The sequence below is a fragment of the Falco rusticolus genome, chromosome 9 (genome assembly GCF_015220075.1).
Source record: "Falco rusticolus isolate bFalRus1 chromosome 9, bFalRus1.pri, whole genome shotgun sequence".
In the NCBI taxonomy this organism is placed as follows: domain Eukaryota; kingdom Metazoa; phylum Chordata; class Aves; order Falconiformes; family Falconidae; genus Falco; species Falco rusticolus.
In genome coordinates this window covers 31492189-31517824 of record NC_051195.1, presented here as the reverse complement: position 1 = coordinate 31517824, position 25636 = coordinate 31492189, and the positions used below count along the sequence as shown (strand labels likewise).

The 25636-nt window shown below is 45.3% G+C and overlaps 1 protein-coding gene across 1 annotated transcript in view; it reads right to left on the bottom strand.

The window, feature by feature from the left end:
- SORCS3 (sortilin related VPS10 domain containing receptor 3) overlaps positions 1-25373 on the bottom strand; it is a 304316-nt gene extending 278943 nt beyond the window's left edge. Inside the window, exon 1 of the mRNA XM_037400038.1 lies at positions 24733-25373. Within this exon, the coding sequence (XP_037255935.1) occupies positions 24733-25326 (594 nt within the window). The 5' untranslated portion in view covers positions 25327-25373. The remainder of the gene's footprint in view (positions 1-24732) is intronic.
- Positions 25374-25636: the final 263 nt, after the last annotated feature.

The window sequence follows — 25636 nt, the reverse complement described above, 5'->3', positions numbered from 1 at the left end:
ATTCCCAAAGGACCAGAGCACCTCAGTCCTTTCAAGGAGCCCCTAAGATTTACCATAACAGAGAGTCCAAACCTACCAAGTACATGGCACCAAATCCTGATGCCAGGTGACAGCTCACTGATCAGCAGGCAGCTCTCTCAGCTCCTGTGAAGGTCTTTATCAGCTATCCAGTAAAGCTGCTTGTTTAAGCAAAGCCATTTTCAAGTGCATGACCCCACAGAAGCAGGGGGGTGCATATGGGCTGCAGTGACATCCACCATACTAGCAAAAGCCCTGATGACACATTTCAGGACAGAAACAACTGACCACAAGGCTCAAAGCATTCAAATTCTGTGAGGAAGCCTGCCTCCTGCAGTGGGGACTTTCAACATATATCATCTTCCAGTCTGAGATAAGGAAGCACTTTATATAAAACTTTTCGCAGCCACTGGCTAACAAGCATCCTTAAAATAAATAAATTAAAAAAAAACTAAGGGGAAAAACAAACAAACAAAAAAACCCAAAAAAAACCCCAAATCCACACAAACAAAAAACACCAAAAAGCACAAACTGGAAAAAAAAAAAAAAAAAAAAAAAAAAACACCAACCAAAACCAAACCAACACCACACAGCAAACCCCCACTGATGCCAAACCAAACACACCAAGGGCTGACAGGCTGGAGGTGTTTGGCTTATGCATACCACAAGTCAAGGAACAGTGGTTCCTGGGCTATTGCCAAGACTAGTATTCCACAACTTTCCCCAAAAACACTCAAGTGATCCAATTTTTTAGGAACCATTTGAAAAGGAACAAGTTTTCTGTCTTGGACATCAAGCCTTTCTCCAGCAGACTAGAATAAGAAGAGGCAGAGGGGGAGTGTCATCTTCCCTGTGTCTCCCTGGGGGTCCTGGCTAGCACTGCAGACAGACTTGTGGCACAGTCTGGAGCCGGGTGTCCCTGACAGACACTTCCCATCGCCGTCAGCTGCATCAATCTGAGGCCCAGATACCACAGGCCTGGAGAAAAATTCCCACTGCAGTCTGGGCACACCAAGCGGTGGATACAGGGCAATCAGCACAGCAGCAAAGAGTTTCCTTTTACATTCAGGATTCGAGAGTGGTGAGACACTGCGAAGCTTGCCAGCCACAGGTTTTCACCAGTGGTTCCCCTGAACACAGTTCTGTACTGTACCGTGCCATTTTCACTGAAGGAAAGATTTTCATACATATTTTTACCAGAAGCCAGTGTGATCAACAGCATTTTAGCTTCTCTCCAACAGAAAGAATGGGGAAAGAAAAGGGATAGGCACGCTGCAGTTATCTTACTGGATCACAAGTCAGCTCTTTGAAGCCCGGTATTGTGGCAGTTTACTTATAACAGCACAGAAGTCCCAACTGCCATCAGGTTCTCATTACTCCAGGCACTGCTTTTCCAAAGAGCAAGGGATGTCCTCTACCCCAAATCATGTCAGCTCCGTTCATAATCACGTCACAGCATCCTCACACCTGCCATGCATGGTACCTTGCTCCCCCTCACTAACCCCACTCATTACACCTACAGCCACAGTGCTCATACCTGTGATCCAAGCTCTAACAGGTGGAAGAAAGGAAGCACTTCCACATTTCCAGAGGCAATGGAAGTTGTACTATAAGCAGCCGGCTAGCATTTGAAGTCTAAATAAACCCAAATCTCCCAATTGACCATTAACGTCTTAAGCTTTCTTTTCTCCTGCCTTCATTTGTCAACTGCTACACAAATAGGCCAAAACCCCCTTGTCTCTCCTCATCCATTGTTGCTCTGAAAGCACATGTTAAATTCTTTCCTGAATTTCAACAGTCAGCTCTTCCCTTGAAATAGTCCTTAATTCACCTGATTTTGCAAGCCATTTCCTCTCTTGCAGCAAAAAAAAGAGAAATCCAACACTAGAAGTATCTAGGCAAAAAGCTCCCAGTGATGTTAACAGAGATGTGTTAAGAGTAATAGGTAACAGAGAAGCAGCTCCAGTGTCCTGAACCCCACCATGCAAAAAAATCTTTACAGACAGATCCAATAACTTAAGAAACGTTGCCAGTAACTGATCAGCCATGAGTACCACATGTGAGAAATGTGGCATCTTGGTCTGCATATGGGTGCTCTGAGCAAATCTCAGCTTCCCATCAACACATCCTATTTAAACCTCTGACATTTTAAAAGTTGACCCTGTGGATTGATTGTAGACAGTTCAATATAAACATTCAGCACATGATACTTGGTATTTAAACTTCCTAGCTCAGACTGTAAGTGTTGACAGATTTATCCATGACTGGAAGCAATTGGAAAGTATCTATGCTTCCATTTAAAGTTTCAGCGTTTTCCCCATTCTTGTAAACATTTATCATACAATTTTTAAAATTGCCTGAAATACTTAAAACATTTTTCCAGCACCGAACAACCAAAAATCAAAACAATTTCCTAAAGAAAAATAAAAATTTGTAGTCTGTCATAAAGCTTTTTTATTAAAACTGAAACTTTTCAAGAAATTTTCAGTTTTCTTGGAGAACTGATTATATTGAGAAAGACATCAATAGTAATTTTGTAATTACTCTCCTCTCCCATGAGTCTTACAGAGACTCATGGTATTGATTTTATTCTCATTTTAAAACTAGAACTATGTGCAGTTGAAATCTTTAAGTAAAAGAAAAAAATCTTCATTTAACATTTGCCACAAAACCAGGAAACAGCAAGTGAAATATTAAAAATAAATTTTTAGTAGGACTAATATTTTTCAATGATGAAAGCAAAGTCCCTTTAGATAGTCTATTAATAAAGCATTTCAATAGCTTTTCCTTGTGCCTTCCTCCTTTTTTCTGTCTTCTACCAGGTGCAAAAAGCGCAAGCAATTTTGGGGAAAATACTTTGACATAAATTTTTAATATGCAGTTTCCTCACAAAATATTCATGCTCCTTACTACAGCTGACTTCCCTGTGAACATCAACACCAGCAGTCAATATAACATGCCCGGGCTCAACACAAACTCATTCCGCTTTGCTTTACCCAAAACCTGGCTTGCGTTCAGCTCAGAGATCTACACTAGGCTTCCCCCAAGGAAGCTCAAGCTCTCCCAGCAGCCTCTTGCCAGAACAAGACAGACAGACAGTAGGCTATATACTTTAAACTCTCTACAGTTTACACTCAATTAGTATTCCATTAAGTGATAGCAGGATAGAGAACGCCGCTGAGAGAGGATGCTTAACAAGGGAATAGCCGGACAGATCAGAAGTAGCATGGCTCAGGCTATAATCCTCAGTCACCTTTTCATACTCTTGGCATTCAGGGCTTGCTGCAGCTCTAACACAGGTGAAGGGAACTACACGGGGACAGAGCCACTCCCCAGCACCTGATCCAGATCAGACCCAGCTGGCTACACACAAAGTAGGGCTGCTCCTTCCCCCTCTTCCCGAGCAATTCATGCCTGCAAGCAGACCATCTTCCCTCAGTGTTCATACCCTTACTGTCTAAGTAGGGAAAAGTAGCAAGCAGAAATCACTTTATTCCATCACATACGCAGTAACACACATATAAATATATAAAACAAGCGAGACATCATCTGGAAATTCAGAAAATACGGGTGATATCTTTGCTGAGACAATCACCACATAAATACACTTCACAGCCTAAGACTACAACAAAAGTGAAAGTTGAAGAAAGATGAGCCAACCTCCAGTTACTTTTTCAGGAAGCAAGGCTTCAGACCAAGCCTTGGGTGGTCACAATTACATCACTGTCTCTTGCAGTCATAAGCAAAATCTGTCTTCTGACAAGCAGAAGCAGGCTGCCAACGTCTGGTGGCAAAACATAAGCAACAAGCACCCAGAAAGTGTTCAAACAAGCAAGAGGGAAGTATTTGCTACCTGGAGCAGTTAGAGGGGTCAAGGTTGGTGTATTCACTCAGCACATCATTTGTATAGATCCCTCTATTTATAGTCCAGATGGATTTAAAACATAGAAGTTTTATATAACCTAATTTATTTATTACCATCAGTTCTCTCTGACCAACGCCTGCACAGAAGTGAAAGTTTGTTTACTAGAAAGTTTTGCCTCTGAGTTGAAGTGGCTTTCTTCCTCACAATAGATTAACACGCTCTGCAAAGCCAATGAGACAAATCCAGGTATCTGTGCAGTCACTGTGGCTCACGTCTGCTATCATAAGAGAAACATCTCCGAGATTAAACAGGGGCACGAGCATCAAGTTTTCTCCCACAATAATTTGTAGCAAAAGTTCTGTACTCCAGCTCCTCAGTGGATTTTGATTAATTACTCTCTTGACTTCACTCTCTCTGAGAGTTGCACACAAAGTCCAACCTCATCCCATGGTGGGCCTGCAAAAAGTGATTCAATTCCCTGTCCCCAGATGAAGTCCAGGGCAACCTCTCCCATCAGTTCTCTGCAAACCATATCCTTTGGCTCCTGAACAAAAGATTCTGACATTTGGCTCCTAAAGTTAAGAACGATGGTCATCCTAACCCAGGTGACTTTGGCCATGACAAAGTTGTTTATTGCAACCTGTTGGATCACCGTAAAGATTTCTACTCTAAGACACGCAGCTAGCTTATCCTCCATAAAGCCCAGAATGCTAATAGCACTTTACCTTCTTCCTACTTGAATCTCCTTGTCAAAGAGTTTCTAATTTATTACCAAATAAGGCCTGTATGTGTATTATGTACACCTGTGGTGGGTTGCCCTTGGTTGGCTGCCAGGTGCCCACCAAACTGCTCTATCATTCCCCTCCTCAGCAGGACAAGGGGAAGAAAGTAAGATAAAAAAATCTCCTAAGTCAAGAAAGGGGAAAAAATACAAGTATATTCATCACTTCCCAACAGCAGGCGATGTCCAGCCACTTCCTGGGGAGCAGGGCCTCACTACACACAGCAGTTGTTCCAGAAGGTAAATGCCTTAACAACAAATGCCCCCTCCTCCTCCTTTCTCTTAGCTTGTATTGTGGAGCACAACACCATATGGTATGGAACATCTCTTCGATCAGTTTGGGTCAGGTGTTCTGGCTGTATCGCCTCCCAGCATCTTGCCCACCCCCAGCCTACTGGCCTTTGTGGGCCAGGGGAAGCAGCCTTGATGCTGTGCTGGCATTGCTCAGCAGCAGCCAAACACTGGTGCATTGCCAACACCTTCCTAGCCACCAGTACAAAGCACAACACTATGAGGGTTGCTATGATGAAAGGTAACTCCATCCCAGCCAGGCCAATTACATTTCCAGGTGCAGACTCATCAATTAGATCTTTCAAAGTGCCTCAGGATAGAAAGAATCCCTTTGGATAGACAGCTTCAGTTGGAAAATTAAATAGCTTAGGAAAGATGCTGGGAAGAGGAGGAAAACACAGTGCTTGCCAGTACTTAACAAGTATGCCTTGCAAACTTTCCCAGTTGTTGGCAACCAGGAAAGTCACACCAGAAAGCAAGGGGCCACTGGACAAGTGGCTTAACTAGATGCTTTCAGAGCAGTAGTTTTAGGTGGATAAGGGAAATCTTTGGTGTATTCCCGCACCTTCACCATCCTGTACTGATATTACAGGCCCCAAATAAAGTCCAGGGAGACTTTGGACAGCTTCTACTCCATTTGAAGGGAATAGTGGGAAACCAATTGCTCAAATGAAGAGAGAACTTCACCTTCATATCGCTTTTGCTCTTCATTCACTATGCCCGTAACAGAAAACAAAACAGGTAAGGGCCCATTTGTTGGTCCAGAGACCACCTGGCACATCAGGGTCTGCCCCCATCTGGCTAAACTTCCTTTCTCTCCAAGACAAGGTGCCAAAAGGAAACATCCTTGGGCTACCCTGTCCCCTAAACCAGGCCTGAGTTTGTCTGAAAGTGTTCATTGGCATGGGACACAACGGTGCTGGGGGGACACCAAGGGCAAAGTCACCACACAGCCATACCAGACCAAGCATGGGTCAGTCAACATCCAGGAGCATCCTGGGCATAATGTGGAATGAATCAGGTAAGGAGCATCCCTCTCGAGGTGGGCACTGAGGTCCCACAGGCAGAATTTGCCATCACTCACAGGGCCACAGCCACAAATTGAACAGAGCAGAGTTGCTGGCTGGAAGCCAAACCTTTGGCAGATTAGCGTCTGAATGCATGGAAGAAAGTCTGGTCCACAGAGACTAAAAGTGCTCCAGCTTTCTTCAACAATAACCACACCAAGGGATGGATGAAGTGTACAAATAAACCAGCTGGTGGTAGAGAAGGCAGCAGTAAGGTAAGGGTGTTTTGCTAAAGAAGCAGTGGTCTCACTCCCCTGTGCCTGGCTTTCCACACACCCTTCCCTTTAACAGCAATCTTTCCACTACAACGAATCTGTCTCTACAAAGCGCCCTGGCTCTGGCAGGAAGAAATAATCTTCAACACATTTCCTGGGGGTGCTTTGATAATGACAGTTCAGTTAAACAGTGACAACACCTGACCGTCCTTTCTGCTTTCATTTTGTCCCTTTAATTAAAAGAAGAAAAAAAATTGAAAAAGTATCAAAAAAGCAAAACAATGGCCACATATCACTCTTTGGACAAAAACAATTTTGAAATCTGACACTTATGTAGTTGTGTAGGCACAGTGGATATTAATAATTCAACAAAATATTATAGTCATTACTATATTTTTCAATATCACAACAGTGCGTTTTAGCAGAACTCCTCTCCAAATCTCATTGCAACAGCCATTAATAAATAAAATGCAATTCGCTGTATTAAATGTGTTGTTTAAAGGCTAAATATTTCATCAGAACTAATTCATTTTAAATAATCAGACTAGGGCTCTCCTCCCGGCACCAGGAAAAGTCTCCAACTCCATACATATTCCACATTTAGAAATGAAATTATGTTTCAAAAAGCAAACCATAAATTGAATTGGAACATCTGTGCAGCAGCTTTTAGACTACAACCTCCTGCAGACTGATGGGATCACAACCAAAGAGGCCACAAGTCTCACAACTTTCACTTCCTTTAAACTTCCATTTTCCTTTCTTAAACTCCTGTTTATGCAAACCCATTAAACACAGGAAAATTAAGATTGAAAAAATGTAATAGAATGGTTCGTATTTGTTGCTTGCCTTGAACAGCAGCCAACACCCAATTCTCCATAGGAAGGAGAAAGAAAAAGCATCTTAGACCAAACCTCAGCTGCAAATAGCTATAGGTAACAGTGCTTCTCCAGTGATTTTCAACAGTCAGTCTCAAAGAGCTTTGCAAAGGAGATTAGTTTCCTCCCACAGGTGAAGAAACTGAGGAACAGAGGGGAACAGCTTGTCAGTGGTTAATGTACAGGCTAAAAGATGAGCTCGTACATATTCTTCCATCCTGTACAAGCAATGCACGTGTGAGTTCTACCCCACTGCTTCCAAAGGCACTCTCATGACTCCATTTCAGTTTCAACTTAACTTTGGAGTAAAAAAAAACAAAATAAAACAACAAAAGAGCCCTTTAAGCAAAATGAAAGCATTTGCCAAAAATATTTTCTTGGATCTCAGAAACAGGACCAAGTGATCTAGACCTGAAGTGCAACTCCACCTCTACTCTTGAACACACCAACCTCCCAACCTACCCATCATAACTTGATGAGTTTCTAAACAGGACAAAGAAGAGGGAGTTTTATTTTAGGTTTTGTCAACTGCTGTTATTAGCAAAAATTGTTGCCAAACCCACATTATAAAACAAACCATAAACACATACTTTTCAGTTTGGATTTTTCAGTTTACAATTTTTTTCCACAAAAAAAACCAACACTCTAAAGTAACTGTTACTTTCTGGTCACCTCCAGAACAGCATGTAAACATCTGCCCTGCTGACTGACAAGCTGACATCAGCAAGGTAATTCCTGTAATTAAAATAAAGCAACACTACTTACTAGTAGGGCCTGCATCAGACACTATAATCTAAATGGCGCTCCTTGCTTCCCTCCAGCAAGAGCACATGAACACTGAGACCTTCTTTTACCAACTTTATACCAAGACACAGCATAACACAGAAAATCAGAGGGGGTATTATCTTCAAGCATAACTTTTTTTTACAGTCAAATAGCAACTTAGTGAGGCCAGCATATTTTATATCTCCTAAATTGTGCTGAATTTGCTTTCATAAGAATTTAAGTACAAATGCTTTGTTTAACCTTTTAAAATAAAAATCTCAGCTTTTCTATTAAAAAAATCCTTTAAACAATTCTTTAAAAATTAGGGAGATGTGGGTTTTTATTTGGTTGTTTGTGTTGGGTTGTTGGGTTTTTTATTTATGTTTGGATTTTAGGTCAGAATGACAGTCTATGTTTGATCTGAGTCATAATCTGGGGAGACCTGTCAGGGTGGAGATGGGGGCTAGGGATTAAGCCCAATTTTTTTCCCTTCTATCAACTGCCCCACACACACTCAAAAACACCAAGCTGAGATGTAAATTATTTGCAGAGCTCTGTGTACTACATATGCTTGATACCAGATAGATGCTAGATGTGCCAGATACAGCTGTGTTACTGAGCAATGTCAGATATGTGACATTGGGAATAGATGGACTTTTGGTCCCATCCAGCCCAACTGATCTTATGTTCCTGGGCACATGTCCAAAACCCATTAAACTCAATAGAAATGCAAAGAATTCACTGCTTTGAGTCAGATCTTGTATGACAACTGACAGGAACAGCTAGATATATTTAACTTGTTATGGAGAAGAGTTAATGGGAATTTGCTCTAATAAATATACCACCTTTACTGGACTGTTTATTTGTGCTTTAAGTCATTCAGCCTCAAGAGCTAAGGAGCCGTAACTCCTGAGCCAAAGCCCAGATGATTTCTCTAGGCTTTCACCAAGACCCTATAAAGCACTGGCTGCACTCCTGAGATAAGCCAGCAGGACATGAGCTAGTAGGGAACCTAAACCCAGGACCAGTGAAGGACCAGCACAGCATGACTAGAGATGGTCATTGCCACCATGGAAACTCAGAAAAGCAATTCAGAACATAGGCAATGGGCCAAGCAGCAAGAGAACTTGCCACACTACAAGCCAGGATGGTCTCCACCAAGGCATTAAAGAAGCCTCATTTTTGTTCAACATGCTGTTTGGACACTGCTTTGTGGAACTTTGCAACTGAAGCCCTCCTCATCACTAAAAGCTACTTCTAAAGGACTGTGTTCCTGGATTACTCAACCCCTTCAAGAGACAGCCCTCTGCTTCACCACCAGCTCAATGGCTTATGACATCTGGTGATTTATCACAGCATTAATGCTTTTCTGGTTGCTGTCTGTTACAAAACGCAGGTTGAAACACAGCCATGCAGATGGAAGAGGCTTTCTAATTCCATCCTGTTTAAGACTGCCAGCAGCCAGAGAAGTGGAAGGCATATAGGTCTAATTCTCATCTTACTGACACTCCATCAGTGTATCACCACCAGCTTTGAAGGTATCATTGTTGCCATACTCCAGCATCAGGAAGATTAAAAACAAGCCCTTGAAATAAAACATGCTGCTCTGACAGAAGCCACTGCTTCATCAAACTAAGGTCCTTATCAAGGCAAGTTTTTTTTACAGTACCAAGGATTTAAACCAAGCATAGCAGTTTCATTAAAGAGAAAGCATAACAGAGACCAAAGGGTTCCAGTGACAAGTTACTCCAAGCAGAACTGTGAGGATCCAGAACAGCATTTCCAATCTGGCAAAAGGACTGCACACAGCACTTATGCTGTCTGGCCAAGTCTGCGTACTATTTATCTACCCAGCCAAAAAAATAAATAAATAAATTTCCTCATAGCAGCTGTTTCTCCAGCAAGCGCAGAAGAGCCTGTAATCCCAGCTCAAGGCTACAGAACAGCACAATTTTCAAAAGTCTGGTTTGCTGGTTTATTACGAAGTGTTCTGTCCCTCCAAACTTCCATTCAGGAAAGTGGTTGCGACCTCAAAACCACAGCTCCTCATAAGCAGTGAGGATCCTTAGCAAAGCAGTGAGCTGAAAGCACACAGTTGCCTGAGAGACTTTGGGAGATACGGTGTGCACTAGGAATGGACACCCGCCTTTTCTCAGAACCAGCACACTAGCATTTAGAATAATTTATTTTCACACTGACATTTTCATTAGAAATACTCCAAGAAGAACAGAGACTTGGCAAGTCCAACACACCAGTTTCCATGCTAAAGTGCCCAAATCACTGGTAGCCAATGAACATCAATGTTTGCATTGCTAATCCCAGCAACAGAGGCACACATTAGTGCACTCCAGCAAACTTATACTTGAACATCCGCATTTCCCACCAATGCAGGACAAGGAGAGAGATACTTGCCCAAACTATGGCAATACCTCAGTCTTCCTCCCTCAAGTTGCAGACTTAGTCATGTTCTCCACAATCAGGCAACTCATTTCCACTGTCCCAAGCTCAGGGCAATACAAAAGAAAACCCAGGGTGGGGGGGATGGGGCTGGAGAAAGAAAAACAAAAACCCAACAAAAAAACCCACAAAAAGTCAAGAGCATAAAGCCAAGGAGATACATAAAGATGCACACTGGCAACACTGAGGCTGCACACAGAAATATTCACATTAGGGTCCTGTTCACACTAGTATAAATCAAGCTCTATTGGAGCAGCACCAGCATAAAATCACCGTAAACAAGAGTGGATTTTGGACCATGAACATCAGCTGAACAGTACCCCTTCAAAGGATAATATGTATTTACTGACATCCTTCATCCCCCTTCAGTTAATGGCAGGACAGACCATTTAACCAGTGGTCTAAAGCTTTAGCTTGTATGACAGCAATTTATGCACCCTGGGAGGTGAGAATGACAGGTTCAATTCTATCAACCTAAATAGGTAGGAGAAATGTCTCCTGAAAGCATTTCTCTGCCCAGCTTTTACCAGAGACAACTCCAAGTATCATTCAGCCATGGCGTATCTAAATTGATCATGATGCAGACACTTGCACACCGACTCCGAATAAATGCTGTCCTCCCTTCTCTCCAAGTGGGAGTTAGACCTAGCAGGGCATCAAAACACTGCTTAAATTCCCAGTAGTTCTGCATAACTTGCTCAGGAGACCATATTTTTCTTCTGGTGCTAATTCCTTCCATTAGGTTCATCTTCTGTCCCTGCCTCGAGCAGGAGCTGCCACAGCAGAAGGATGCACAAGGAAAATGCATCAGTACAAGTCAAGCGCAAGTCTGCCTCTGGAGGGAGAGCATTTAAATAAAGAATGAACCCGAAATAGCTACCAGCTTCCCTGTAGCCAGCACTGTCTGTCAGCAAGAATTCACCACAGGGGACAATCACGCAGAAGCAGCAAAACTTCTCCTGACCCCACATTCAGGAGGTAGAAAGTGAGCAAAAACTGACCAGTGCACCACCCCAGAGACTAGCACAGGCCAGTGTCAAAAAGACAGAAACAACAGAAAAGGCCATGTCTTCCCCAACACAGCTGATCATCTGTGGTCTGTAGGAACAGGCTGGCAGGGAATGCCCATGCTGGCTCCTCTTCAGGGAGTTCATATGCAGGGAAAAACAAACAGCAAGGTTATGCCATCCATATTACATATAGCATCCTTTAAAGACACAAGATTTGTGCAACGTACTGTACATACACCTGGTGGAGCAGGGGAAGCCTTTCTTGTTCCCAAATGCTTACCATTAAGCACAGTTTTCTACTTATCTCTCAAAACCCTACAATATCACAGGCATTTTCTGAAAAAAATGCTTTTAGCAAGGACAGACCTCAGCTACTTGCCAGCTTTTTTCCACCTTGCTACCTTACCTTCACATCTCCTGGTCAGTTAGATCTGCAGTTGAGAGCAGAGAAGAACTAACCCCAGGGGAGGCACGTGCTTTACGAGAGCTCAAAATTCAGCACATGAACAACCATGTTTAACCTAAGAAACTTGGTGTATAACTGAGGGCTGCTAAGGTCCAGCTATGCCAGGCACAGAAAAAACTTTCACTCCTGACTCATACCAGAGGCTATATGAGCCACTGCAACTGTCCAAAGGCCACAGCAAGGGGAGGAGAAGGAAGGGACCTGCAATCCCATATAAAGGGATTAGGACACACGAGCTACAGCAGGAGGGTGTAGAAAAAACGGAGGAAATGCAGGCGAAATCAGACTACAGTCCCAAGTCATCTCTGGTTGCATGGTACTTACATTTTATCTAGTTAAATAGTTATGTACCTAGTTCTATAGTTACCAGGTCACATATCCTTACACACATGTAAACACTGACATAGTATCTTCTACATTTCTAAAACACATTTTTTATAAGCACATAGTGATCGAAATGGAATTTTAGAAGATGTCAAAAGCCCTTCCCATCCTCCTCCTCTCAGGTGCTCACAATGCAGCTGATTGCGATAAACACAGGTATAGTTTTATACTCAGCAGGTTTCATACTCAAACATATTCACTACCAATGGCAATAAATGTTACAGTCAATTCCTATAGGTAAGAAAGCGTTAGACAAAGTGGTTCCCCATGACCTGCCAAACAAACCACACCGCATGCTTTCATACGCATATCAGCTCACTCCTGCACCCTCACGTTCCATGGATCAGCTCCTGCCTCTCACCTTTGTCCCCACTAGGACGAGCACATAAAGAAACCTCTGCAGCTCATTCAAGCCCCAGCCTGAGAAGAGCCCTCACTAGTCAGCGATTTCCATAACTGCTAACCCTTGTCTTTGGGGAATAAGACAAGAATTTCTCATTTTACAGCAGATGTAGCATTCTCAAATGATCCAATACTTTATTTTACCATTTAACATTCGATCTCATTCTTCAGCACTGGAGTTAGACCTACACGTTTCCCCTTTCTGTGAGTTTTCACTGAGACACTTTCTCCCCAATCCAGATTATCACCTGTTTCCAGTAGCACTACAGGAAGCACATATAAAAAAAACAACCTTTAAAATAAAATAATTTTTAAAAGCACACAGAAAGCTAAGAGTCACCAGACCAAAACTTCAGTGCAACCCAGAAAGGCAGGCTTTGTTACTTGTAGAATATGAGCTAGGAACAAGGCATGAAGATAATCTTAAGTTAATTAAAAGCAAGGGAGGGTAGAATTGAGCCTGCAACAAAGAGATGCAGTACAAGCAAACCAAGAATGCTACGCTAGCAGCGATGTTGCCTTTTGATTAAAGGAACAGAGTTCCCAGGCAGGCTGGCAAAAACAATGGTGAGCACTACTAATTCCGTAAAGTAAGGCTTCCTCGGTGCTGATGCTGTAGCTGTTTTAAGTTGCCTGCAAAAAGAAACAAAGTTTCAGCTTCGGAGGCAACAGACCATGCTGTCGGTGAGCCAGCCTGGGAGGGGTAACTGGGACCTGCTGGCCAATTTGAACTGAGTTCAAGGGGGGAAAGGGGTCACACAGGTACAGAGCTCCTTCAAGTACAGCTGGGTAAAGGAGCAGGTCCTGGAATAATATCCAGACTGAACCGTAAGCCACCCAAGTGTCCATTCTCACAGCTGTCAGGGCTCCTGCTGATCAGTGCCTGGACCACAGCCAGCCCCCACACACACCTGCGATGCTCAGCCAACTCAGCTCAACACACAAAGCGATGCACCGACTGCTGCTATTTACCGCTCCAAAGGGGCAGCGGAACGAGGGATCGTGGCAGAGAAGGAAAAAAAAAAAAACAAACAAAAAAAACAACCAACCAAAGCACTGAGAGACAGAAGAGTCCTGGAAGGGCAAAAGGTTAAGTGACAAGTGATGGGTGACTTCTGTTGCGTAGCAAAATCACCAGGCATTTTACTCATTTTCTGATCCTTCAGAGAGCAGACAGCTCTCACAGGACAGATAAGCATTCAGTACAGCTGCTGGTGCAGAGCCACAAAAACACTCAGCAGAAATCATAATCTGGTGGGGTGCCTCGGCCAGACCTTTCTCTGCCACATTCCATATCCCATGCTTTTCTGAAAGCCCTTCTGTTTAAGGCTCAGCTACCCAGAAAAGTCTGGCCAATGATAATTGAACCAACTCTATCATATCTCTAACACCTGATACAGCCACCACCATGACTGTATGGGGCTTTCTCCTGGTGTTGCTCCAATAGTTGCCAAAGTATGCTTGGATAAAGATTCTCTCTCTTCTAAAATAACTGTCCTCTCAGGCAGCATGGCTATCGTATTGGTTTACAATCTCACCATCTTATAGGCAAGCCTGTTTTCAGGCCAGATAGCAAATGTGGTTTTCAGAGACCTCCTGCCTGCCTCTCCCACCACATGCTGTTGAGCAAGGCTTCCCATGCACAAGGTCACCATGCTCCTTTACATGCAGGCTCACCAGTCTCGTGCCTTACACCAGGCTTTTGATACCCAAACAGAAGCAAACCCCACTGCCAACACAGAGCTCGTGCCAGTGCAGATGGTAGGTGTGCCCAGGAGTGCAGGGATCCAGCCCCAGATACCCTTCTGCACCCCCAACCCCACTCCCATTATAGTGTCAAGTTCTACCAACATTTTACTGATTGGGAGCAAAGCTAGAAAGACACTGTGGGTGACAGAACAAGGACCTTACTGCCACAGCCCTCCACCTTGCAGAAGACTGACATAGGGAGACCCAGGCCAAGCCCCATCCAAGAGGGCAGGAGGAAGATTTAATTGCCCCAGCTCACACAGGAGTCCTTCACCTGCACCTGGGATGGGGCAGAGACTTTCCCCCTTGGGCTGTGAAGTGTAATACAAAGGGTGGGGAAGCCACCTTAATGATTCCAAAAGCTAACAAGACTCTTGAACTTTGCATCCTACTACATTATGCCATTACAAGATGGCACAGACAGGCACACAGACCTGCATGTGGCCTGCTATGAATCATCCTAAGTTGTTCCAGCCCATTACAAACAAGCTGCATAATTCAGAGCCAGTTCCATGTGACCCCTTTCCTGTTTCTGTATTTCCAATGGAAGCACAAAATCACAGCTCCCACAGTTTCACCATGTCGGTTCTCATCCAGCTGAAAAGGAGCTGCAATCAGAAATAACTCTACCTGGAAAGTCATGCTAGTGAAAGGATTAGAACAGCAGATAAAGATGCTCTTAAATCACTTTCAGCCAGAACTTTGCAGTGTTTTAAATTAACTTGATCAATCTGTTAATGATTTTAGCTGAGCATGTTCCACTCTTCTATTATTAATGAGAGTCCTGTTCTTCCCCCTCCTAGCTTCTCTTCTCACCTATTTTTCCTTTCTTTCAGGCAATCTCATCTAAAATTAAATACATCCAGCATCTGAGCTATGGCAGATGAAAATAAGTCATTTGTTATTAAGCCATATCAATAAGGGACAGGCATCAGAAAACTTGCCTTCTAACTGTAGTTCTGATCAGCAGCACAACCCAGAACAGATCATTCCCCTCTCACACGCGTCAGTTTCTAAAAAAAACAAACCAAACCCAAAACAAACAAACAAACAAAAACCATAATACTACTGCCCTTCCTTTTAGTGACCTTTGAAATACACAGCTGAAGTAGGCAGCGTAAGAGCTTTGTAAGTACAGTCATGTCTGTTACACTGTAAAAAATTAGCACAAAACTGGCTGGGTTCAGTGGTAAAGGACAGGAAGCCTAGAACAGAGAAATGCCCACAAGTACAGTCATCCACCCCCCTACCTTGTGGAGAAAGAATTTCCCCCAGCCATCTGACACAGGCAAGTAAGGACTGCAGACAGACAGCCCTGTTTGTCTGCACTAGATGATCTCCAGAGGTCCCTTCCAACACCAGCCATTCTGTGATTCTGTATTGATCACAGCTGGGGGGGGATTTTCCAATCAGGCACAAACCACAGGAAAAGGCTAACAACCAGTTAGAGCTCCCACTCCTTCCTCCCTGCACCCATGAGGTCCTAAAGCACTTTTGGCAAGAGCTAAATAATCATGTTTGATACATTCTCTTCCACCCAAAAGCTTTTGCAAATATCCATCCATTTTAAGCCTTGGGAACAGCCCTGGATGTGAGTTAACTCTTCCCTGTAGATCGGGAAGCCAAGGCACAGGGCGATGCACACCCCCATTAGGCACAACGGCAAGTCCAAAAATCACAAAGACAAACCTGCATGCACAGCCTGCTGGACTCTGGCACGCTAAGGAAGCGCATCCAAACTCAACCGTGCTTTTTCCCTGCCTTGAAAGTCAACAGGAGCTCTGTGCTCAAGCCTTCCACTCCACTAACCCCTCACTGGAGCCCTCTACCAACCCCCCACAAGGGACTCAGAAACTCTGTGTTTCCAGAGCACAGCCGCAGCATCACTGCGCTGAAACCGTGCCAGCAGTACCCACGCATCACAGGCGGGCGCAGCATCACAGGTGAGCGCAGCCGTCTGACACAGGGCCAAAGCAGCTGCTTTTAGGATCCCAAGGCCTTTAGCCCACCACTGACCTAAGCAATTTGCAGTGCTCGGTCTTCATGTTTCCAAGTCCCAGACATCCGTTTTAGTCCCAAGGAGGCCAGGAAGCGCAACCACCATGCAACCACTTTTCCCAGGAAGAAAGGTTATTTTGTCCCACCGTGCAGCAGCTGGGATGAATTCCAGCCCCTTCTGTGCTGCCACACTTGCAAGAAAAGAAAGAGAGGAACAAAAAAGCTAAGACTTGCGCATCATCCTCAAAACTTGCTCAAAATATTGCAGAGTCCCAAGTGGCAGGGACCTGTCAGGACAAGCCTGTCCTCTGCAGCCCAGGCACCTGGGAGAGAGGCAACCAAGAGCAGCTCCCCTGCCCTCCTCTGCCAGCTGTGACTGCTGCAGGGGGCAGAAGGTGGGCAGCAAGGTGGGTCTGTCAGCAGCAGTGCTCGGGGCTATCCCGGAGACACAGCGGGGAGCAGCACTGCTGCAGTCTCCAGGCCTGGGCTCTCATTGCTGCTTCCTGGCACCCCAAAGGTTAACATCACCCCTGCTGCACTGCCAGCAATTTACAGGCCACATCACTCAGGCTGCAGCAGGTGAGAGACCCCTGCACTGGGACGCCCACCCTCAAGACAAAGCTGGCAGCAACGAGAGACCCCTCGGTGCAAGGCTGAGGTGCCTGGCCGCGGCCGAGTGGATGCCAGGACTATTTTCCTCTCTCGCAGAGGGAACCCCAGACAGCAAGAGTTTCACAGTCAGTGACCCCAGGCAGGTTTTCATATCAAAATTTCAGCAGGTCTGCCTCTCCAGCGGCATCCCCAGGCCCCAGCTCGCCCCCCGCCCCGCGCCGCGCCTCCCTCCCTTTAACAGATGCCCACGCTCCCTCTAGCGCCCAGCCCCGCTCCTCGCAGCCTCTCCCACCGCCCGCACCCCGGGGCAGGGCAGCCGCGCTGGAGCTAATTAAAAGTGATGCTATTCTGGGCACTGAGGCCCTGGAGTGCTCTGCAGATCTGCCTGGCCAGCGTTCGTGTCGCTCATCAGAATACGAAGGGGAGAAAGCACCATGACAGCCTGCGTGTCAGGGAGGTCCTTGGGCAAGGGGGGCTTTGCCGTCACTTCAATGGGAGAGCGGTCAGGTCTCATTCAGCACTGAGAGGGGAGGACATAAAAGAGAGGTTTGATTATTCAGCATCAAACTTTTCTGATTTTTACTCTGTGCTGGGACTCTGCTGGCCACGAGGGCTGGGAATCGACTCTGAAAATGCCATAGCAGATTATTTATCAAATGTATTTAACACCCACACAGCCATGCTCTCCAAATGTGCAGCAAACTTTATTCAGTTTCCTCGGCCTCACAACCACTGCCTCCATAAAGGCAGGAAAGGAAATACTGCCATGCCCTTCTCTTTTCATGGAGGAAATGTTAACAACGATGCTGCAGCTTTCCCTGGACAAGAAGCACAAGTTAGGATTTGGGAATTTGTTTGCCTTGGATTCCTGCAGGGAGTTGAAGCAAACCAAAAAACTCGTGTACAAAGGGGTGGCTTCAGCAAAGCATCCATCTAAGGGTTATTTCAGCTTAAAATCCCCGTTGGGCTCTGCCGAGTACATCACTGGATCAGTCTCCAGCATGACTTACAGTGTGGTTCAAACTCCCACCTCCCAGAGCCCAAGGAAGAGAGAGGGAAGCTTCAGCTGTGCAGAAGAGAGAAGGAAGCTCATCCACCCCCCAGCCCTGTGGCTGTAACTCAGAGAACGTGAAGTGCCCACAGGTCTCCCTGCTGTACTGCCCATGTTTCCTCCCCTCTGTACCCATTTTTTCATTCCTACTTACATTTTTTGCTGCTGTAGGGTACTGCAGGTTGAATTCTCAACTACAGTAAATTAACCTAGATCAGTCCTACATCAATGTACACTGAGGATCCAACCAAATACTTGGCTGCTTCTGAGACTTTCTGCATTTACAGCATTCAATGCTTCACAAGGAACACATTTAATTTACTCTCTCGATTAGAGGCAGGTTGGACTCCACACCTTTAAACACAGATTCTCACTGGAAGATAAACTGGACTGGGTCCCAGCTGATCCCAAGCCTTAACTCCATAACCAGCAGGTTCCTTGCAATTGTCCTAGAACAATCCCAACCATGAACTCAGGCTTGGCCTTCAATCCTGAAATGAACCTGGATTTGTATGAAAGTACTAACTCTGCTAAGCATGTCCCGCTCTCCTCCATTCTATCCACAGACATCCAGGGAGCTTAAGGAGCATGACACTACGGTATGACTTAAGTAAATTCTTGACTGTTTGCAAGACTGGCATCCAGTATCCTTTAGTACAACCAGCATTAAAGATCTTTGCTCCTTAACCTGTGCTTTACCCATTAGATTACACTGTTTTCATATTTTTTCTAAAACATCTACTACTAATCCAGTTATAAATTTGGGCACTCTCAGAAAGTGTCGTCTTCCCACTGCCTTGAATTTAAGAAAATATTGTCTCATCTCACTTCCCTTTTGGGAAAAATTTCTCCTGCCTTACATCAATTATCTGCTCAAAACCATTTTCAAAATACTTTGTCATCTAATTGTGTGGATGTTTTCCATACAAAAATTAATTAAAGAATCACATAGCCATTTCTGCTTGCATTTAAATCACGGTGAAAGCTCAGCCACAAATCCTAGGCCTCATTCCTGATCATGAAAAAGTCAAAAGTACTGAGGCCTGAAGCGAAACTGCTGACAGGCACCTAGAACAGAAGCATTTCTGTTACTGAGCTCTGAGCCTCAGTAACATCGACAGCTTGCTGTGCTAGGCAGGGTAATGGCCTGGGGAATCTGCCAGCTTCACGGGATCCACAAGAAACATCAAGGCACATCCACTGGACGTTGACCTGCCTTTGCAATGAAATCGGTCTGGAGAGAAATAACCCGAAAAATATTTTCTAGACGCCTTCTCCCTGCTCTACTGACTCAACGCAACCATAAAAGCAATTGCCATGCAAGAGTTTCATTTTTATTTCTCAATCTTCTGTTTGAATATTAATTAAAAATGGGTTGGCAAAGTCCTGGGGAAGGACTTCAGTGGCAAACTTCATTACCAAAGATAGCAGAAAAGTGGAAATGCATCAAGGCACTGCGACACAGCTGGCCCACCTTCAGTGGCAACAAGGCCGCAACCTAGCCAAAGGCCATTTGAGAAAGAAACCATCTAGAATAGCAATTAAAATATCTACCAAATGCAGCGCAATTAATAAGGTTGCTCTGACACCATTTTGCGTTCTAGGAGTAAAAATTTTAGACTGAAATCCAACTGGACTGTTGGAGTAGTTACCCATGGCTGACAACTGAATGCAGCATTGCCTGCCTAAAGATTAATTTTCTCCCATTCCTCTCTTCCAAGCATAGCAGACTATTTGGAATTGCAAATATTGCCCATCTCATTCTGCCCATCACACACTGCATTGCTAGGCGTCTTAATGAAAAACTACCTGGCACACAGCAAGCCCATCAGCCTCCCCAGCTTGTAATTCGCCATGGGAGTGAGTAATGTCTCAGCATCAAACCACCAGTACATTAGCAGATCACACCAGAACAGTGCCAAGAGCATTCAGAAGAATCATTCCCGGAAGAGACAGGCTTCAGCGCGAGAACTTGTACAACCTGCTTTTCACTGCCAGCCCTCAGAGCTCACACAGTGTAAAGGAACAGCATCAGTGGTAGAAGGAGGAAAAGAATCGCAAAAGCCCATTCAGAGCAGGGTTGTTACCATCAGATCATGTCCATGAGTCTTGAAAATCTCCAAAGCCAGAGATCCCCAAAACTTTCTGATGCCTTGGTACACCACTTTCTTTGAGAAGAAACTCCTCTTAATGCCCAATCTAACATATGTTGTGGTGTTGCCACACGTTAGTTCCTCTTCAACCACTACGAAAAGCTGCATCTTCTTTCTAACTCTATTTCAGGTGGCTGTAGGACACCATAGTACTTTTAGCCTCCTCTTTACCAGAGCCGTATCCCAAAGACATCTCATATTCCCAGTCTTGGAGTGAATCTCGCAACCATGTTAACTCTAGAGACGATAGCCACAGGCTTACTAGACCTCTGGACAAAACACTATAGTATGGCTGACAAGATAAAACAAGGTCCCAGTTCAGTCTCCCACCAGCTCTCATCCTGCCTTCCCCAACTTTCAGAGCCTGATCATACCATAAGCATCAATGCAACTGTGTGGTCTGCACAAGTAGCATCTATACTGCTCAGTCACACTATACTTTCTCCAGGTTTATTTTCTGCACTGCCCTGAGATAAAAATATGCACTGCTGACACTCTTCCTACACTAAGGAGAATCCAACCCCTAGGATCACACAAGAACTTGGCCTGGCTGAAACAATCTGCAAATCTGCACATGCCTTAGTCAATGACCTCTCCTGCTCTTACTGTGATGCATTTTCACATTTTTATGTCTGAAGTCTGCCCCTGGTTACTGGAAAGACATGGGATAGCTAAAGCATACGATGATCATAAGCCAAGGCCTTTCCACGGACAATTAATTAAAAGTGTCTTCTAGAAGTAAAAAGAGAGCTAAAAATGTGCATCTTTGCTTATTATACCATGAAAAAAAACCCACACACAACACCACAGAATTTGTAGTACTTCCATCATGGAAAACGCATGGACAGAATTAAGTACTTCCTATAAACAGCTACATTCATCAGAGTGACAACTCTGAAACCTAATGACAACAGTCCCCATTTACCAATTCCACTAGTGATCATATCAGGAGAGCAATCTGAGCAAGTGTGTTTTTCCACGGTAGCTTATTGAAATCTCTTGAAAAAACTATTGTCAAGAAACAAGATAGCGAGATTTAAAGCTGTAATAGCATCAAAGGTGCTGCTACTTATTTTTGCAGGTCCTTATCCTAGAAATCAGGGAGAGAGGAAGGAAGAAAAAAATAATCTAAGGAAACAGATCATCTTCACAGGAAGGTTGGAAAGAGCATCTGGTGAGCAGAACGAGGAAAAATTTCATTCAATAACATAACCATCTAGAGAGAGGGGAAACAAGTGCAGAGGATGCTACTGCTCACCGAATGGCACACTTGTACACTGTGTGTGTTCAGAGAGGAATGGCTTCAAAAAAAGAATGGCTTGCAGATCTTCTGGGAATAATAGTAGTTTTCACTAAAAATTCTCCTTCCTTCAGAAAGACCTTAGCAAGAAAACATTTTATCTGATCTCTACCAGGTCCCTCAAGAGCTTCAGTGACCTCTCTTAATAAATGCTTCTTTTAGGGCAGACTGATACTTGACACCCAAGTACAACTCTCCTTTTTCTAGTATCAGACCCACTGAATTAAGCCAAGTTCCCTTCTCAAGAGCACAGAGAACACAAACCTGATTTCTACAAGGAATAGTATTTTTGCATTTTCCTAACAATTTCCACTTGAAGGTCTTCAGGTATTGTACAAAGCAGAAATGAATTCTGCTCCACACCACCACTTTGTGGTAGCTAAGTAGTACTATCCTCATTTAACATGGAAGAGGAGATCCGGAGAGGTTAATTGTCTTTCCTAAGGTCACAGAAAAAGCCTCTGGGCAGGACAAAGCAGAGAAACCAAATTCCCCGATCTCACCAGCCTTTTGCCTCTATCCTAACCCTGACCTCGCTATCTGCAAATGGAGAAAACAAAAGTTTGCTGCCCGGAAGGGATTATTTTTTAACAAGTTAAATTGAGATTTGAGGGATGTGGGAGAAAAGGGGAATAGGAGAGGGAGGAGGATTTGCTCTTAAAATACTGAAAAAAAACCCCACAGAAGGTTTAACATTCTAGGTAACAGGACATGCAGCAGCTGCATGATCTCCCTTTTATGGGGTATTTGTAGATCTATAAGTCCCAGTTTAAAAAAAAAAAAACACACACGTTTTTATTACTGTGCTTTTCTCTTCTTTGAAAATCCATCCAGTTGGTGGGAATCCCCCAGCACTAACATCTGATTTGAAATATACTGTTTCATTGCATCAAATTTGACTTATGTTTTTAATAAATCCTAAGTGTCAAAAGCTCAGGTTTTGAAGTCCGATCGACTAACAGGGAATTGGTAAAAGCAAGCCGTACACCTCCTTGCTGCTTTGGTAGCCTGGAAACAATAGCATACAGACATGTCCTACCTGCTCCCCTAGGCACAATCATGACACATGAGTTAATATCTTTTGTCCATTTTCAATACACCTTCCTGCTGCTTTAGGTATACCGTGACCTAAGAAAATATATGCTTTGAGGTGAGTGACTGGGAACCGGTGTGGCTGGCAAAAGAAGCCACACCGTTTCCCTGAGTGACCTTGGGCAAATAGCTTGATGCTCCTGTGCCACAGACACCCCAACAGTAGAATCAGGTAAAAACTGAACTGCAGCAGAAAAACAGGCATTGGATTCAGCCTTCTCTGCTAATAAATAAAAGTACCCAGGTTCAAGCATTTAACTTTCCCTCTACACTGTTTAAAAAAAAAAAAAAATCCAGTTAATCACTAAATGTAACGTGTTTTCTCCAAGAGACAGAAGAGAAAAATCCTCCAGATGCTAAACCTCATATTAGAAAAATCACAAAAAGATAATGCTAGCCTTTATTAACACGCTTGCTTTTCCTTCCTACAAACACCACACTGGCAATAAACACCAGTCTTTTGCTTTTGCTTGTGCTTTTGAGTTGGAAGATTTCATGCATGGTATCTTGAGGTGTAAAATCTTAATGGGAAGTCATGAACAATCAAGACATTTTCCTTTATAAACCTCCTCAATCACCTGGAGTTAAAGAATAAAAGAAACTAGTTATTTAAGTGGCATATTCCTGTAAAAGAAACCAGGGCAGGAGGGAGAATTTTGTGAAAATCACTTTCTGACCTGTGCTTTAGAGAAAATAACCTTTCTTTTCCCTGCAAATGCCTACAGAATTAGTTTTCTCTGCTACTTTAACCAGAAATAGTCAAGGCTATTGGAAATCCATCCTGGGAAGGGATGGAGGGGGATTTTACCTTCTTTTGCTCAACACCCCTTGCTTCAGCACCAAAATGAAACAAAAGAGAGGACATATAGGTTTTTTTACATGCCGAGTTATATTAAAAATAAATAATCCTAAAGAGAAGTACTGTGCCAAAATATACCATGCAGCTGTTTTCTCCTGAACGTTTGCTTTCATCTTTAACGAGAGTGGAATTCATGTCTGGCAAGCACAACTACCTTTAAAAACTGGTTAAATCAAAGTAACATCTACATTGCTGTCAGAATTATTGCCTAAGCAATAATAAATAGAGCAAAAAAACTTCCAGTCAAAGAAACAGAGGTGGTTGAATTGTACATTATGAAGCTATAGCTGGTGCGTAGTTAGACAGACAGACAATTTGCTTTTTAATGACTACTGAAAATCCAACTGATCCGTTTTATGCTGTTAATTGCTTTATGCCTATTTCCAATAGTGGCAAAACAATAAAAGAGGCATTTTCAAGGCAGTAACAAGCTATAATAATCAGAATAACGGGAATATTTTCACCAGATGTAAAGGTTTCCTGGAGCCCTTTAAATTACACCTGCTCTCTGACTTCACATCAGCATGGAAAGAGTATTTCTGATACCAAGCGAAAAGAAAGTTGAAGTTCTGCCCGCAGCCATCTGCCAGGCGTTGCAGAGCAGGGTGTGAGGGAGGGCCCGGCCCTGCCATGGCACGATGGTGTGTGGGCTTTTGGGACACCACACACGGTCCCGCAGACTTTCGGGGCCACCTCAGCGACTTGTTATCAATTGACTTCAGGGAAAAGGCATGCAATGCCATCGATTTTTGATAAACTTTTCACCGCGTTGGCAACTACCTGCCTCCTCTCCGAGCCCCTTACCGTGTGTGGGGGCTTTCCAGCCCTTAATGAATTAATGGGATCTGTCCTGGCACCTGCACGCACAGCGGGGGGGGTGGGATGGGTGGGCTTTTCCACCACCACCGCGCATCGGTCGCCCCCCCGGCACGGAGGCGGCGATGCGTGCCGAGGTGGACATGGCATGTGAAGGGGTGGAGGGGAAGGGGACCCAGCTGGGCGGCACATGGGACAGCCGGCGCGGGGAGCGGCATCCCGCAAAGCACGAGGCTCCGGGCGGCCCGGCCCCTGCGGCAGCCCCTTCTCTGCCTTGGGGGGCGGGGGAGCAGACAGCCGGTCCCACTCCCCTCCATCTCTCCCCGGGAAAACTTTTCTCCTTCCCCGCGGCCATCGCTCCCCGTCCCCTCCCGCGGCGGCACGAGCACGGTGGCCGCCAGGCGCCCCTCTGCCCCCGCAGCCCCCCACCCCGCCCGCGGCCGGGCGCCCGGCTCCCCCCTCCCCCCGCCGAGCCGAGCCGGCCGGGTGCCCGGCGCGGTACTCACGCTGCTGTTGTGCCCGGACCAGTGCACCATGGCTTGGTTGTGCGCCGCGTCCCCGGTGAGCGCGAAGGTGGTGCTGGCCAGCCGCAGCTCCTCTGCCCCTCGCAGCCGCGCCGCTCTCCCCTCCTCCGGGGGCCCGCGGGGCTGCGCCCGGCCGCCGCGCTGCCCCTCGGCCGCGGGCACACCCCGGCCGCCGCCCGCCGGCAGCGCCCGGCGCCCCTCGCTGCTCCGCCGGGTCCGTGCCGCCGCCGGGCCCCGGGCCCCGGGCGCGCCGCCTCCCGCCCCCGCCGAGCGGAGCGCCGCTCCCCGCGGCCCCGCGCGGCCCCCCGGCTCCCCGCCCGGCAGCGGCTCCGCGGCGGCCGCCGACCCGGCCGAGCCCCGCGCTCGGCCGCCCGGCCGGCTCCGCCATCCCCGCGGCGGCGGCGGCCGCTGCTCCTGCCTAAGGCGAGGCGAGGCGGGCGGCCAGGAGGGCGATGGAGACGAGCAGGATCCGCAAGTTATCTCGGCGCCGGTGCAACACCAGGAGAGAAGTAAGAGCCATGTCCAGGCGAGAAAAATGGTGTGGCAGGTCGGAGCGCAGCTGGTCCCCTTCTCCATGCCTTTGCGGAGCGAGTCGGGGGGCTTGGAGAGGGAGGGGGGACCAGGCGCTGCGTTTAGAGCTTTTTTTTTTTTTTTTTAAGGAGAAAGGGGCCGGATTCTAATTATAATAATTATTATTTGCGAAAGGCTCCTCTTTCTCTCGCTCTCCGTCTTTCTCTTCCCCCTTCCTCAGCCTCTGAGACGATGACCAGGGAAAAAAAAAAAAAAAGAAAAAAAAAAAGAAAAAAAGGAAAGAAGAAAAAAAGAAAAAAAAAACTCTCTCCTCGGTAGTTGGATTCTGTTCCTTACTGTTGGTGGATTTTTTTTT